Consider the following 17,977-nt stretch of genomic DNA (forward strand, 5'->3'; position numbering starts at 1 on the left):
CATCAAATCAGTAGAAATTCGGCACGTTTTCAATAATCACTCACTTTAGAAAAGACCATTTCTTGCTTTTTATTTGTATACTTTGGCAAGAAAATCAGTGCAATAAGAGAATAACAATAGATCTGCAGATCAAGACCAATTTTTGTGGCCTCTACATTCACACTACCAGTAGTTTAGAGAAGTAGATGACACTTAACTCTGGACCACTGGCCCAAACATCCCTGGCACATTCATGCTTCAGATATGCCCCGAGAACCGATCAAGACCTGCCTACAACAGCAGTTGAAACATTAATGTGCTCCAGATTTACTAAAAGGAACCTGGTTTGTGCAGATCAAAACATTTCTGCATACCAAAACAATGCATGGCTGATGAGGACAATTAAACTACACTAATAGAGATAAAACTGTTGAATTCTAAAAAAACTGAAAGATTCTAGGGTTAACAATTGCTCTGAATCTAGACTACTCACTGGAAGTGATATATTCAGGAGCCTTCCCAGGACTAAGTGGCACTGCCTCTTCATAATAGCCTTCAGGAAGGGAAGATGTCGGTAATGGTGGAGGCCCATTATCTGGTGGCTAAATGAAGGAAAAAAAAGAATAAATGAGCAAGTAATTAAATAATAACAAGGTGTTAAAATAAACATGGACAGAACATTTGCTCATGATCTGCTTACAAGGCTGGTACATACATAAATCGAGTCACAAGCATAGCCATTCAGTTTATATACACATCTAAATGACTGTTTCTTACTGTAACTATCTCTGAAGGCAAGGCTGTGAAGGAGTTAGACACTGTCCTTTGAATGAGATGTATTCTGCAGAGTAGCAAGTTTGAGGAGAAAAACAAGTCTAAATCTCAAGCTTAATTATATGATGCTATAATTAAACAATAATAAGTAGAGGTTCAGATTCGAAGCAGGGAAGTGAATTATGCTTCAAACCTTTACCTCCGCTCATAATAAGGAATCAGAACCTTCTCTCATGCAGTCAAATGGAGTCCTTTGGGACACAATATGATCCAAAATATTGAAAAGATATAGTTTGCTTAAGTATAAACTTATAGGATCTGTGTAGGAAAGAGATTTATGTGCATAGGCCGTTTTACGCTGTTGAAACTTATTAATTAGAAATCCATATCTAAAATAATTCATAGTACAGTAGCAAAAAAAAAAACCCCTTTGGTTGTATAGTTTAGAAAAGTTGAAAAGACTGGGCTGTTGGATATCAAGGAGTTAACTTAGATAATGTTTTAATGATGCACTGTGTTTTTCAACAGCAAATTAATTCTTAATATATACATTATTTCTTTTCTTAGAGAAAACTGAGCAACAAATTAAGAAATGTTTGGAATATTGAGAAACTATTATATGATAAAATAAATATTTCAAATACCAGGTCAAATTCTGAAATGCTTCTTTTCTAAATATAAACCTGTTTTAAATTTAAAGCTGACAACTGCTGGTATGTTGATATAGTAGCAAAGTAAATTTAGTACTCTGTGACTTCTTCCATATGACTTTACTGTTCTATTTTTTTAGCAAAAGCAAAACTGCATTTTATATAAGTCACACAGACTTTTCAGTTTCATATTTTCATATTGGAGGAAATCATATAACAGAATCATAGAATGGCTTGGGTTGGAAGGGACTTTCCAGGACATCTAGCTCCATCAACCCTGTCATAGGTGGGATTGCCAACCATTAAATTAGTTTCTGGACTAGGCTGTTCAGGGCTCCATCCAACCTGGCCTTGAACACCTCTAGGGACAGAACACCCACAACTTAAGTCTTTTTCCAAAGCCAGTGGTTTACTGCATAATTACAGAAACATAACTTGCAAGCCGTCTTATTTCTTCAGTAACAGCTTTTCTATTAATTGTCATGTAATGAAATAAATGTGTTTGTCTTCATTAGGCTCAAAACTCAGGGAAAGAGATATCAAAGTAAGAAACTAATTAGGTGGGCTTTGATCATGACCGGATACAGACACTTCTGGAACACCGCTGAGATCTTAGGTGGGCAGGACAGTCAAGGAAAGGCATAAAGCCTTTTTGCACATAATACAGGTGAAGTCACAGTCACTAGATTCCTCTTTTGCTATAGGTCTAAAGTCATCTGGAGCATTAATGACATTACATTCTCTGCCTTCAATTTCTTTGTCAGTTTCATCTCTCTGCATTTCAGAGCCAAACATAACACTGACCAGTTGCACATGCCAGACACCTAATTCTCAACTAGAAGATTATGATTACCAGCCTAAGAATGCTCTGTAGTTAAATTGATACGCAGTACGTTATTTCATCTCACAGGTAAATGCTTATGAATTCCCAATGGAGCAGAAAGAAAAGGAAATAATCTACACTTCAGTTCATTGAGTGCTAACTTGCCATCACGCCACAAAAACTTCCTTATGACCAATGAAATGATTTGAGACTGACACAAAAATTCTTGGTCAGACTGAGTTTCACACTAATATTATTTCTATATCAAATGATAAAGCCAACTTGTTATATCACATTCAATTACAGATAAGAGAGGGAAATTACTGTTATCTGCAATGTGAGTCAAATGAATTTTCAAATGAATTTTCATCAGAGACCAGTTTTGCTCAAGCAATTATCTGTCAAAGAAGCAAAATAATGAAAAAATATGACTTTTAGTGCAATTTCCTTGTGATTCTGTTGAAAAGCACAAATTGCAAATCTGCACATCATCATAATTAAATGAGTCCTTCAAAGTTATCTGCTGCTGTGCAACAGGCATAATAGAAATTAAAACATGCTTCGCGTTAGTTAATACTGAAATATTGACAGTGCATCACAAATTTTGCACAATACACCAGCACAAATCAGCTCTGTGTGGCCTGAACTGTAAGAAACAATAGAACAAACTGCCTCAAGAATTTACATTTTTATTTTATATTTTATTTGCTCTTTACAGAGCCTTGCTCAAAGGATTCATGGTCAAGGTTCCTGGGGCAGTGAACATTCATATCACTTCTTTGATCAGACAGATATATTAATATCTTGGTCTAGCCTCAAACTATTTTCCTTGTCAGGTGTACAGATGTTTTATGAAATTCCTATTATTATTAAACCTAATTCACTTAGGTAACAGCCATCCTGAGTATCATCCCTATTTTAACTTGACATCACAGTGAAGTTTCAAACTATCCAGAAATGAAGAAGAGGTTCCAATATAGATCAGGAGAAGAAAAAAAATAAAAGAAAAAAAGAAAAAAGAAAAGCTTGTTTTTAGACAAAATGTTATTCAGAAAGAAAGAAAAAAGGAAATGAAACACAAATGGTGCTTGTCTGAATTCGACCCTGCTGGAGCACCGTTACTTCATGCAGCTGGGGCGGGCTGTGCTGTGCAGCCAATGTCAACACAGATGGAATCTATTGGTGAATTACCCAGCCCTTGGTTCTGAAATGCATTTTGCAGGGCCTGCCATAACAAAGTTGAAAATAATTATAAAAAATATCGTATTTTTGAAAAAGAAAAAAGAAAAAAAAAAAAAGATTATTAGGTGAAACAGAAACATCCAACATTAAATACTTCTGATTAAAGCAAGGCTTCCTTCTTACTGATTAAACACAAAACATAACAGTCTTCTTCAAAACTGTATCATAAACAGATACATCTTTTTGCGTGCTATGGAATTCGTACATTTTTGAGCACCGAGAAAAGTAAAAAAAGCATTATGATATTATTTAATAATATTTATATTTGTTTTATTATTACTAGTTGCATTGCTTTATTTTTCAACTTGGTAATTATTCAGTGAAAGAACTATGGTGAAGTTATGAGTTAGGAACTGGAATAGCTCTTGATTGAATATATTTTCATTAGCTTAATGAGAAATAAAAGGTCCATAAGAACACTAAACAATTTATGTATTATATAAAAGGAATAAGTCTTAAAAAAAGCCCACAAAACATGTAAGTTTGAGTGGAAAGACGTGGAAACCTACACAAAAGGCATTAGTACACATTTTTACTTATATTTTTTACAACAGCCACAGGGAAGAACGTTAGAGAAAGCTGCTTTTAGGGTAAATAGTTATAGCTATGTTCAATCACAGGAATAAGAACTGAATTAAAAAACATTACCATTATTTTTATCTCCATGGAGGAAAAGGGACAAAGATGAGTGAGATATTGTTGCCCAGAATAACACTGGCGATATTGAAATAACTCATAAAGGTGTCTGACAGGTGCTGGGGTTGAGAAAAAAAAAGAGCAATGCTTTTCCTGAACCCAAAAAGTGGGAGGGGTGATGATTACACTACAGAAATAAGATCTCTGAAGACACAAAAAATTGGGTTGTTTGTGGGATACCCAGCAACAATTTACGGGAGGCACTGCCAAGAGAAATAAATAGGTATCTCCAAATAAGGAATATTTATCTGCATATTAGTTTAGTGGCTTACTATGGTTTACCTCTCTGCCTACCCCTCTGTGTAAAACGGATCACAAATAAACTCTTTCTTTATCCCAGGAGACCAAATTCCTCATTTCCCCCTTCAGTCCAGTGATTACTTAGGCAGTAATGGTTTTTTTAGGGATAGTCTATCTGATACCTGCTGAGGATGCAATGGTATATAGCATGCAAAGTGGTATGAAAGGCAGAGGAAAAGAAACGTCATTCTCCAGAGCCTGAGGTTATAAAATTGCTTTACACCCCAAAGAAGACATACATTAGGCAGGAAATAGAAACACTTCAATTTACACAATGATTTAAGACATGGAAGTTTCCCGTGAAAAGCAGCAACTTTAATAGAAGTAAACACTGTTGATACACCCAGTTCCACAGCTGTGCTCATACATGTCATTAGATCAGCCACCAGCTCATGCCCAACTGGTCAGCGAGGCAGCTGCTGTGTTGCCCGTCAGTGCTGCAGAACAGCAGTGTGAGACTGGAAGGGTGCATAATAAAGCTATTCAGAAGCCAGTAGGCAAATGTGGGATGTGGAGACTGTGACACATGCACATGCCTTTTGCAATGGGGCAAGTTTCTAAGTGACCTCCATACAATCCCATCCCCAGCCTGGACAGTGGAAGAGTAATCCCACTATCCAGATGTTAGAAAATAAAAAAGGATGCTTGAATGCAAGATGAATTGAGAAACTGAGTGCCAACACAACTGGAAAATTGAACATACATTTCAAACTGGGCTTCATCACACTGCAGTACTGGCTGAAAATTGGGCATCACTACACATCAGGCACTTGAAGTTGGTGTGAAAGCTGTTACATAAAGTCAATAGCACTAAGGCACTAAGAAGAAATTGCTGCTTATTGCCAGCAAATGAGGACATGGATGGCCCAGGGATTTTATTCAGGACAAAAATGCTGACTATAAGGGATGTTAAGAGCATATTGAGCTGTGCAGGAGTGAAATACTAACCTAAGCATAGACAAGTAAAAGCCAAGAAGAATTCTTCATTTGACCTCAGCTCTGTATTCCAAGGTTATTAACTTCTTGAGTTGTTGGCTGGACCCTAAGAAACCAGGAGCCAAACCGTGTGATAAAAAAGTCTAACAATTCCTCTTTTCAGTCTCTGAGCACATCTGACAAAGGACAGTTACCAACCAGACAGATAACAAACAAATGTGGCTCACAGGAGTGGTAACAGGCTCTTATAATTATTTCCAAGACTAAATAAGGCTGAATTACTACTGCAAAACTGTCAGCCAGTAGCATTTGGTAGTCTGGATTTCACAGATGCAGAAAAGAGATGAATGTGCTCAGAAGAGCAGACAGAAACAAGACTGCATGCTACAAGAAGAGGCTACTAATCAGAGGATGAATATAAGGATAAGCTTACATGTTTAGTGTGATCCTGAAAAAGATTTAAGACAAACAGCAAGGGAGGGTACACACTTGGCACAGCGTTCCAGGCAGTGTAGGTGAATCTGAAACTGCTCAGGAATATGTCTGCCGATGCAGGAGTGTCTAACAAAATCAACAGCAACAACAAGAACTACAACAACAACAAAAATAGAACGTGATGATAGAGAAAGGATCTGAACAGACTTGTTCACTTTTAAAAAATGAATAAGGGTGTAGTATGGCTCCACAGTTTGATCTGAAGACTGTCTGGAGAGCACTTATGCAGGAATCATGCCAGAAGCAGAGGCACTTAATTAATTTGCATGTGATTGATTTGCATTTAATTAATATTTCAGATATTAAATAAAACTTAGACTGGAGTACATAATGTGCCACACAAGGAGTTACACACAAGCTCTATGGAAGAATCATAGAATCACAAGGTCAGAAAGGACCTACAGGATCATCTAGTCCAACCGTAGCAGAAGTGAAAATAAATTGCAGACTCCATGGAACTAATAGAAGATCTAAGGAGAAAATTCAAAAGCAAAAATAGGAAAGAATGAGCCAGAAACACAAACGTAGTACTCCTGTTCCATTCAGATTTTATATTAAAAGATTATTACACAGCCAGTTGGAAGCGTCACTTAGACAAAACAACTGAGCTGACTCATATCAGGCAAAGGGTCTGGCTGTATCAACAAATGGCCTTTAATTTATGGTAGGAAACACTTCCATGCATATTACATGAGAAAGATGAAACCGAATTTAAGTAGCATGGGGCCCTCAGTCAGAGGTGGTTATTCTGGCTCAAAGGGCCTGCATTCCATGAGTTTATAAGCTCATCCAGGTACCTGGCATGGCTGTGCAGACAAGACAAGGCAGCAGGGTGAAAAAAGCAACAGCATGTCCACTGGAACGATATTCCCTAAAGGCATCAAACAAAAGCAAGAGAAGACATATTGGCCTAATTCCTTTGCCATGTATTTATGTACTGCATATTAATAAGCATGTTTAGAAAAGCAAATAGGCTTAAGTTGCACCAGAAGAGATTCAGATTGCATATTAGGCAAAATATCTTCTCTGAAAGAGTGGTGAGACATTGGAACAGGCTGCCCGGGGAAGAAACGTGTAGATGTTGCACTGAAAGACATGATTTAGTGAGCATGGGGTGATGGGTTGATGGCTGAACTAGAGGATCTTAGTGGTCTTTTCTAACCTTATTGATCCTATGATTCTGTCAGCATAGACAAGGTGTTTTCATGGACAAGTACAGCATAGAAAGAAGAAATCAAAAACCTGAGAACACAGATGTGAATATGTTAGGAAAAAGAAGTGGGACAATACCCTATCAAATCTGTGGCATTAATAATTTAATGGCTTTCCTTGATAGAGGTCAAAGACCACCAGCAACTAGTAAAGACAGAAAAGAGGGCATATATCTTCACAGTGATCACAGGAGGCATCTGGTAAAGCAGTTCAATCCTACTTCATGCCAAAACTACCTCATGAAGTTTAAATGTGAGTTTCAGGTAGAGGTTGTTAGGAACAGTCATTCTGTCAGCTTGAATATCAAGAAAGCTTTGAAATACTGTGATGGCCATTGTAATAAAGGTGTATTATAAAGGAAATAAGAAGGAAATTTCTGTAAGCAAAACTTAGATCTCTGATACAACTTGCAAATGTGAAATAAATAATCAACAATAATGCACCAATCAAGGAAATGTGAATGACAGCTGTGGTATCCTTGAAGACATACAAACATTTATCTTTCCTTGTTCCTTATGCAGTCACATAGAGAAACATGGAAACTGTTCCACATACAAACCATGCCAAGAGGACTGCTCTTTTGGTCACCCCTAGTCAAACAAGATCATGAAACTAGAGCAAATGACAGACACTGATATAGGAACTAGCTCAAGAGCATGAATCTATACTTCAGAAGTGAAACTTATAGAGCCTTTATTACATGCAATGTAGAGAAATGGAATCTGGGAAGAGTATGACTGGGATTTAAGATGGATTTACCAAAGTACTAATTGCTTTTGTTTGCCACAAACCTAAATGCACATTTGAAAACACCTTTAAAACTGCCACTTTTTCTGTTTGTTTGTTCAAATAATGAATAATGTGATTGATGATGCATCACCTTAAAAATCCTTTTGATTTCAGATGACTTTTTTTCTGCTTCAAGGACACTATTTTCCTTCAGAATTTTTTAATAAATATCTGAGAGTAATATCGGACAGGCAGGCAGATAAAGGGAGCTTGTCAAGTTCCATCTCCACAATAGGAAACTCATTTATATGAAACGCTCCTACAGTGTGACTGTGTGTGTTGCAAGAAGGGGTTGGAGGAAGATGACCTTATCCTTTTGATTTATACCTACAGGGGTTCTGGCATCTTGCTGGACACTTGTTGCGGTTAAATAATTATTAAATTGTCAATATTCCAGGAAAAACAAAACATATATCCAATTTTACTGTGAAAATCATGCAAAGGAGCTAAGCATGCTGTTCATATTTGATTTTCTTGGATGGCACAGTGCGCTGAAATCACTGATTGTCAGATGTAATATGGCAACCAAATGCTTAGATGCTAGGAGTGTTCTGTCACTGTCATGCTGTGGATAATTTATGCTAGTATTCCTCTGATGCATTGGAGCAGCAGGAAGTACTGGATATCATACTGTTGCCTCAGTACTTCAGGGTAACTTAGCGATAGTGCAGTGACTGGATCCCAGATATTAAACCCCCAGCAGCACTGTGAGGGGTATCACAGAGCTCTGCTAATTCTCTGAAGCCCTCATCTAGCACTGCCTCTTGCCTGTCCTTTACGTGCAGAGATGCATCATAAAACTAGGTGCTGATTTGGAGAGTGTGAAAACAAGTGAAAATACACAAGTAAGAAGATTTAAAAATGGAGAACCAATTCAACTCTGTTTCACACAATGATCTCCTTTTCTGCTGCTGTCTCAGGCAAAGTTTCATTAGCTGCTAGCCCTGTATTCATGCTAGCAAGCACTTATTCTCGTTTCTAAGTGAGTGGAGTTGACTCCTGAGATGCTCCTCATGCTTACAATCCCTTACCTTGCAGGCTTTACTTTGCTGGCTGTCTGAAGGAGCTGTCTGCAAGGGCTAACACAAGGGAGGATTGGTGCCATCTAATCCTGACACAAAGCCTGCTAGTCCAGATAGAGGCAAGGGAGGGTATACAGAAAAAAAGAATTTCTAAGAGATCGTGTGATTTGTGCTTTAATCCAGTATATGTAAAGTCCAACTTTGTCCCTGGATTTAAAGACCTGGTCCAAAGCCCACCGAGTCCAAGAATACACTCTGGGCTTCAATGCATTTTAATAACTGGAGACTTCATTTTAAATATTAACAGCGTGTCTCTAAATAAAATGAATTTTATGATCTTTGTTCACAGGCTGATGAATGATAAAAAATGATATAAAATTCAGCCTGAGCAAATATGCGAGTCTATTTGCAGATCTGCAGAGGAAACCTTGCACAGCACCTGCCCACACATAATTCTGGCTCCTGGCACTACTTTAAGGAGGATTGAATTCCTTCCCACCCACACATCTTTACATAAGTAAAAGCTTAAACATCAATTCAGACTAAACATTTTTCAATGCACTCCCCTGAGTGCCATAAAAAGGAACAGTGGTGTAAATGAAACTTTAATTTCCATCATGTTCACTAACTGTTGTGCTAAAAACTTAGATTTTAAAACAGTACATGGTTTATTTAAACTAATTGATTCCCACTTCCAGTAAATTCCTGTGTTCCAGCAGCACATTGTGTTTCTGTTGGAGACTGAGACCACCACTAGATATTATTCAACAAACGGAAAAGTTGTGCTGAGTGTGCTGAATAGCTGATTAAACAAAGTGCCATACAACATGATTTCCTACTTGTAATGTGAAGAAGACCATCTTAGAGCAGAATTTCCTCTCCTCTGGAGGGCCCAATGGATTCTTTTCTCTGGCCGATATGAATGGCAGAACATCATTATCACTGAATCATGTAATTATGTACAATTTTTATAGAGACTGGCAAGATAAACATTTTTAGGAGCCCGTTGATTAAAGGTGGATTTAAAATCACCATGCAGGAGCATTAATAAAAGGGAAAATCAGATCTCAGACATTACCACTGCTATCAAGTATAGTGTTAGAAGGATGACGCAGAATTATCTGGTCATATCTGATAATAATGAGCATCTAACAAAGAAACATCTAGCAAGGAAACATTTCCAAGAAATTTCCATTTCCCTTGGCTCAAAATGACATCAGAATAAATTTTTAAACACACTCAGATTGGGATCTGAGCTTGCACCGTTGTCCAAAGGTTAGAAACCAGAAGGTTTGGCCTTCTGCTCTGGCTCCACCTGGTCTTTTGCAGGACAACAATAGTCTGTCATCTTTTTCACAAATTACAACGTGTTAGTGTCTTAAAATAAAGCCACTCATAACCTGTATTTGGATAAGGAAAGATAATGAAAAGCCTGGAACATTTTCCTGCTGATCTCAAAGTGGCACAACTGAGGTAGAGGCATGATCCACAGCAGCCTGACAGCACTATTGGAACTGCAGGAATAAAAATCAGCTTCCACTACTAAGGAAAAAACAGCTCAGCTTTGTGACTTCATTGAGATGAAGGTGCCTGCATTGTTACTGGCAGTTCAAGGAGGAGGGTCATGTCCAAATACCACTTTGCCAGACTCAACAGAATAAGAACATGCTCCAGAGCAGGCAGCTTTAACTGTGCCAGCTTCCACATTAATCCTCACTGTATATCAGAACACTATTTCTGCTTCTCTGAAACCTAAACTGAATATAACTCCTGCAGAAAAGTGCTGATCTACTGGACCTAATTCATGCTTCACACCATTTCACCCAGTGCAGCTGTACTAACTTTAAGGGAATTTACACATTAATATGAGAAAGGAAAAGTAGGTTTACTGTCTTTAAAAAAACATCTTGAATCTTCAGAATCGATTTATTAAACTTCAGCTATGTAAATACAAAAGAACAAGGAACTGAACTGGCTTGAGTTTATGAAGTCTACATGTCAAAGTTGTGTGCATTCTGCATAATTTTTCTCCCTCTCACCAACCATTTCCCTTGTAATTTATGCTGTGTGCATCTTGAAGAAAAAATATAATCATTTTCAGGCACTGTTAGCCATGAAATGGATTCCCCGGGTTTCACTGCATATTAATAAGATCACTTTTGCATCTGCTCAAATTCATGCATAATTATTTTTTTGGCATCCATTTTAAGTGACTTTTGCTATCGTATATATTCCAGCTCTCAATTCAGATATTTCTAGCATAAATATTCCCTTTCCATACTTCCTTGTATTAGGTGGATTTTTTTTTATTTTTTTTTATTTTTAATCTTGTTCTAGGTCACAATCCAGGTGCTGACAGCACTCAGGGAGAAACTATGATAGAGACATTTCACATAAAATCCTTCTTTGTTTTTAATGTGTTCTGCAGCGTGTGTATAGCATTGCTTGCTATCAAAAAGGTTTTTTAATTAGAGCTGACCAACAGTTTGATCTGAGTTTGATCTAGTTCTTATGTTCATAAGATGGTACTGGCTTGTAAACTTGGTAAGATTCTTCTTAGTGCTGAGCAGACATGTAATAACAGAGTAACACATTAAAATGAAGAATGCACTCCACATCAGTTAAAGTAGGTCTCCTTAGCTGAGCCTTTGATTGTCCTTATCAGTGCACAGTATTTTCTACAAATTAATAAAAAGATGGGTAATTTATCAATGTTGGGGCTAAGACTACAATCCCTTTCCAATAGGATAGACCATTATTTGCATATGCCTCTCTAAAAAAAGTCGCAAATGTTACTTCAAATCTACTCTAAAGCGGCAACGGAGAAGTCACAGAGGAGAAAACTTGTTGATAGTTCATTTCTTTACAAGACAGCTGCTCCCAACTGCAGGAACTGGATCTGCAGACAGCATCTTTGCTATAAACATCACCAAGATCTTACACTGCTGCTTATTCTGCTAGGAATTTCCTGCCCAAAAACTGAGCAAAGAAAGGACTAAGGATTCTATGAAAAACATGAAGCAATCTTCCTGTATTTTACACTTTCATTTTTCAAGAACAAAGAGGGAATCTTCTCACAAGACTTGCTACAGGGAAAGCAGGCCTTTAAGTCCTAAAAACCTGGCTGTGACCCATAGGCTCAGCTACGGCAACAATCTCCACAAGACAGGGTGACCTCTAAAGTTAAGATTAAGTTGCTCAGGCTTTTGCCACTCTAATCTTGAAAATGGACAAAGACTGGGATTCCACACTTAATTCACCTGAAGGGATTTTTTATTTTTTTTTTTTGGTCTTCTCTTCTGCAAGTTGAACACGATTCCCTTAACCAGAGTGGTGCTGTGAGGAATAACCATTTACCTGGACCTGCAGGCTCCTTCCCCTTGTAACCACTTCTGCTAGTGCTTATCACAAAAACATTCTCTCATATATATATTGATATACCTAAATTAACACTCACCAGCCACTGCTGAGGTATTTCTGGCAGAGGCATTTGAGGAGGTGCTGGGAGGGTGTTGGCAACTTCTGGTTTCTGCACATGTTCTTTTATTTCAAAACCTGCAGAAGAGAAACACATATCGCTTAACACTTTGGTGGGTGCAAATGGGACATTTTTCTATACGTAGATCATCATCCACTGGAATCTGGTATGCAGTCCTGCTCACAACCTGCCTCCCAAGGCTGGTTACTAAGGAAATACTTGAAGAATGCTGGGAATTCAGGAATTTAATCAAGCACAGCAAACACATACTTACTATATATGATAATGACATATATGATATTTGGATCAACAAATACCAGACAGAGAAAAAATGTACTGGAGATCATGCTGAACTGCCTACCCATCTGGAAAGACTGAAAATTCAAACATTGTCAAGCACAAATCACAGATAAAACCAATGATATGAGGAAGATATCATGCTTAAGACTCTGGATAGTCTCAGCAGTGGCATATAATAGATAGATAAAGCAGAGTCTACTTCCTCCCTCAGGAAAGTCACTAGTTCTGCTGTTTCTGGCACAATAATTTAAATTCCATTCAAACACACTTCACAGGAACATGGTATTGTTTATTTTTCTGAATATCAAGGGGAGGGCACATCTCAATGATTTGGCAAAAAATTCAGCCAATGGGACATACCCTACTTACTCTGAGGCTGAATTTAGTTCCTAGTGTTTAGTTAAGTTTTTAAAATGTATATTTACATAGTCAAATGGATGTCTTTTGGTCAAGATCATGTAATTTTCAAGAATGTAATCAATGATGAAACGTTTCATGTCATAATAACCCAGACGCACTGGCGGTGAAGTCATAGACTGAAAAATAACACTGATAAAATAAACTGTCTCTAAGGACCACAGATTCTTCTTTCTTCCTACAAATCAAGATGCACATTAGTCTTGAGAGATATTCCAATTTTTTTTTCACTTGTTTTAATTATTTTTTTTCCCACTTTTACTTGTTCCTCCTTATGTAGGATGAATTCCCGTGTTTTACATAAAAATCAAAACTCAAATACGAAGGACATTTTACTGAAGAAATACATATATATATTTCAAGTGAACCTTACCCTGTAAACCAAGTTTTCATCCAAAAATATGTGTGTTTTAGTAAGAACCTGCTTTAATATTTGCATTCTTTTAACAAATTGCATCAAAGTCAGTATTATAAATTTCTGACATCAAGTACCTTAAAGGGAAACCAGCAACAATGGTGGTCATATTAAGTGACTGAATCCACTAACAGTTCTTACTCCAAAATCAACTGTTTGTGTCTTTGTTTCTTAGAAGAAAGCCTGAGTTTCACAAGGAGATGCCAAGTGTTTTCTTCAGGCCTACAGCACTTTGGGCAAGCCAAGATTCAGAAGAAAAACAAAGTTTATAGTTTTGCCGGCTCCTGAAGATGACCTCTGGTTTGGATGTGCAGAACGTTGAGGCCTGGCAGCCACAACGTGAAGAGTACATCTGACTGGCCCAGTTCCCTCTGTTTGACGGGTATTAAGTGAAAGGAGTGGTGTGCATTTAGGAGATCTCAGAACACAATGTAAAAGATTTCTGAAGATTTCTCCAAGAACTTACTGAAACGAAAGTGACAGTTTAAAAGTGTTTTACTAAAATACAGTCATTATAATTTCCACACCTTTACAAAGAAAAAGCGTAATTGTTCACTTCCAGATGTTCGAAAGAATCCATTCAGTTCCCAGCTGCACTGACCCTTCGTTACCATTCCCTGTTGTTCTTAAATGGCTTACTTCAGCAATCAAAATACACTGTTGGATTCACACAGTTGATTTTTTCAAGTGCCTATAACGAGCCTGAACTCAGCAGGCTTGTGAAACCGTGCCAGCGATCCGCGAGCTCTCATGGAGCTGTGTGGGTGGAGTAAAGCAACGTTTTGAAAAACAGACTCAGAATGACAACTCAGCTTAGTTACATACTTCTGTGGGCTTAGGAGTCTTTTATTGCTTTTAATTTTAATGGAGAGATGAATAGTTTCAAAGGGATGGGAGTACTGAACGTTACAGCTAGTGAAAAAAAAAAAGCAGCAGGGTCATCTCTGTCCATCTGCGTGACTCCTTCTACAGTCTCTCAGCCAATTTAAGCCAGCACAAGATGACTCTGAAGGAGGCAGCTTGCTCCTTCCCTGCCTGAATCCTGTCCTGCACCAGCCTCTTCTCTGTGCTGGCATAGGCATGTGTGTGGCCCCAGGTTGAACCAGAGCTGGTCAGGAACAATCCAGTAAAAAAAGCAAACAATGCCTGTGCTAGCAGAAAGGAAGCAGCAACACATGATGAGCAAGAATGAGTAGCCTGGGGAGACTAACAGGATGCTTTTTTTAGAGGCTGTGCTGGCTTAAACTCTATTTAAACTGCAACTCCTTAAACTAGAGTTTATAGTCATATAAAGTATAATCCTATGACCTCTTGTTTAACTGAGCTATAGGACTTCCTCAAATTAATTTTTGCTTGAACTACAGTGTACATTTTAGCAAAATAATATGTCTTGAAAAAATGCCATCAGTATCATGCAGAATTTACTAAGTTCTCCCATTAATTCATATTTTCAGTGCCCAAAATATGTGCTTTATTTCCACTTTGAAACAAACATCCAGCCATTGCACACTATCTTTTTCTGTTGTGTCTAAGAGTGCATTCTCAGTCATCTCTTTTCTACATCAAGATTAATTATGATTCATCATTTAGGATAATTTGAAGGCATATTTCGGGATCCTTTAATCACTTTATGTCTTTCATTTGAAATGCCTAAACCATATTTCCTTGAATGCAATTGCTAGAAGTGGGTATAATGTTCCACTAACAACTGCACTGGACCAAGCCCCGCCACTAAATATATGGCTCTTGTATGGATCTTGTTAATGGATGAATCCTGTAGTAGGATGTAATGGATCTTGTTACAGATCCTGAAATAGACTCTAAACCCCAACAGGTAGGAGCTGAATGGAAAAAAGCTATGACCCTTGAGTATTCTTATCCTCTCCCACATCTATAATCTTAAATTAAATATTCCCGGTAAAGTGCTTGGATGCAAAAACCATACAACTTTAAAGTATTTTAAATAAATTGTTTTGAAAATATTAAAAGAAAAACTGTCAGGTCACCAATGTTGTTTGGACTCTTATGAAACATGACAAACTCCAAGTTCTTACATGCATATATTTTTTGGGGGGACAGCAGGGTTTTTTGATCAGCCTCTGGAGCTTGAAGCTCCCTTCCACATCATCTGATCCTGATGCCTGCCTCCTTCACTCATCAGTAAAGTAAAAGCAATGAGAGGTCTTTAAGAATATAAAAACTGAAAGGGCAATCACCATTTCACAGTTGTTCTCCTTGGACTTGAATCCTGTGGCAAATATGATTTCTTTACTGAAGAGGGGAATACTGCATCAAACACTGTAATGTATTTGTTAGCACTGGAGAAGAAACATCGTGCTCACAGCATGGCATTTTTCCTCATAACATCCAATCATTTTTCAAAAGCCTAAACATTGTGTGTTTACAGTAACAAAACTGCTGTGAATTGTTGGAGAGACGGAAGTCGTATTGCCCTGATGCCTCTTTGTACAGAAAAATGTTGTAGAGTAATATTAGGAAAGATAGTGAGGAGCATTCTTTGTATAAGCCCCCATGGAAAGGTTGATGTATGCAGTCAATCCATAATCTTGATGGAGACCAAAGTGACTGTGCAATCAAAATGGGTTTAGATAGGATGAGAAGGGAAATCTACTTGCAAAGTGCAAACCAAACACACTGCCAGTCATTTCCTAGCTCTTGCTTGGTACTCCTGTGTCAGCCATGCATCAATGTGCACAGCAAAATCAAGCCCTGGTTTGATATGGGTCTCACCAGAGAGATGAAGCACATCATGGAAGACTTTTATAACAGTATATCAAAATTTACAGATAGATAGAATTTTTGCCTCAAATAAAATGAACTAACCACTATACCAACAGAGGTGAAAGAATTCTATCTAGCACAGTTTTGTGGCTGGATTCACCCATGTGCAATAAAGTTACTTCCAGTTTAGCTTCTGCCATATTTTATTGTTGATTGAGGAGAAAAGCATTCAGGATAGCTGTATTTTGGCTTTACCCTGTCTCTCTGTCTTTCTTCAATTTAGAGCTTGTCTTCAGCCCTTAAAGCTTTTTCACTGAACTCAGACTTATTCCGTGCACTCTGTGAGTGAGAAAACACACCCCTGACACTGACCTTTTGATGACTGTATCCTCAGGAGAATGTTAGTTATTACTGCTTTCTTCTCCCTGACAGTAGAAGTCAGATATTCATGGTCTAGAAGTTCAAGAAACAGCCGCAGCTCAACTATTAACTCTTCCATGGCTGAAAGAAAATAAGAAAATTACTTTTTCTAAAATGTTCCATTAGGAAAAAAAAAAAAAAAAAAAAAAAAAAAAGACAGAGTTAATACTTATTTTTGATACTTTTATTATTTTTTAGCAGTTCTTAAAAATGTACATACTTCCCTGCTGGCAACAGACTGAGTACTATTGGCACGTGTAGCAGTTACCTCAAAATAGATGCAGAAAAAACACAGTTATTCCACATAGCACATCATCGAGCCAGCTCTGGATAACAGTGCAGGAGTGGCATCCATCTGCTCTTTGAGCACTGTCATTCTGGTTCCTCTCCTTTAAAAAGCAATTTCTAACTCCACAACAAAATTACAGCTTGATAAAATTTCCAGACAAATTAATATTCTCCAAAGTCTTTAGGGAAAACCTCTACTACCTTCACCATATTTCTTCTGTTTGCAGTGGAAAAAAAGGTTCTATTTACATTTGTTACACCCTAATCATATGATTGCTATTCAGCAGATTTATGAGAAGTCTACACTTCTGTGCTTCAATTCACTCATAACTCAGGGAGTCTCTGGTATCTTCACTTAATTGAACTGTCTATGCTTAGTTTTGGTTTTGTCTTGGATGGAATAGCTCACCTTTCCATACTTTCTGTGTCTGATGACATTATCTTCATTAAAAGATGAGGGGAAATATTAATTTCATTTCAGGGCCATTAATCTCAGTTGTTGCCTCATTCTAAAGTGCCTCTATTTCAGTTTTTCTCTTTTATGGTATTTTCAAGGTGTAATCAAGTGACTGCTGGTAAGCCTCTTCAGACTTCTAAAAAATCCATTATTTGCTGCTTACTCTCTTTCCTACTCTTTTCCCTACTCTTAAATCCTTCTCTAATATGGTTGTTTACCCGGGCAAAACTGCAAGTTGTTTCTTTCACTAGCGATGTACAACTGGATGTTTAAACTGTCTTTGGTCCAGTTGCATTTGTTTCATCTGATGCTTAAAAATGGGACTGTGCAGGGAAGCCTGAAGGTGTCAGCTGCACCTCTGCAAGGGACTGCTGCCCCTTCTTGTTATCCCATGAATGCAGATGGCACTTTTTATTTGTAAATGGTTGTACCTGCCTCTTATTCTATCTCTAAAGAGTGTATCCAAAATGACAATAAGCATCACTTGGGAATGTAGCACATGATACAATGGCTACAGGTTTTTTGTTTTTGTTTGTTTCATT

General features: G+C 37.6%; 1 protein-coding gene across 6 annotated transcripts in view; it reads right to left on the reverse strand.

Moving 5' to 3' along the window:
* The window catches only part of AFAP1 (actin filament associated protein 1), a 107,805-nt gene that overhangs the window by 43,556 nt on the left and 46,272 nt on the right, over window positions 1-17,977 (reverse strand). For all 6 annotated transcript variants that reach the window (XM_015862718.2, XM_015862717.2, XM_015862716.2 and 3 more), the window contains 3 exons: window positions 16,643-16,771; window positions 12,376-12,473; window positions 473-581 (listed from right to left, as the gene is read on the reverse strand). In XM_015862718.2, coding sequence (XP_015718204.1) covers window positions 473-581; window positions 12,376-12,473; window positions 16,643-16,769 — 334 coding nt within the window. In that variant the 5' untranslated portion in view covers window positions 16,770-16,771. The remainder of the gene's footprint in view (window positions 1-472; window positions 582-12,375; window positions 12,474-16,642; window positions 16,772-17,977) is intronic.

The sequence above is a fragment of the Coturnix japonica genome, chromosome 4, assembly GCF_001577835.2.
Source record: "Coturnix japonica isolate 7356 chromosome 4, Coturnix japonica 2.1, whole genome shotgun sequence".
NCBI lineage: Eukaryota > Metazoa > Chordata > Aves > Galliformes > Phasianidae > Coturnix > Coturnix japonica.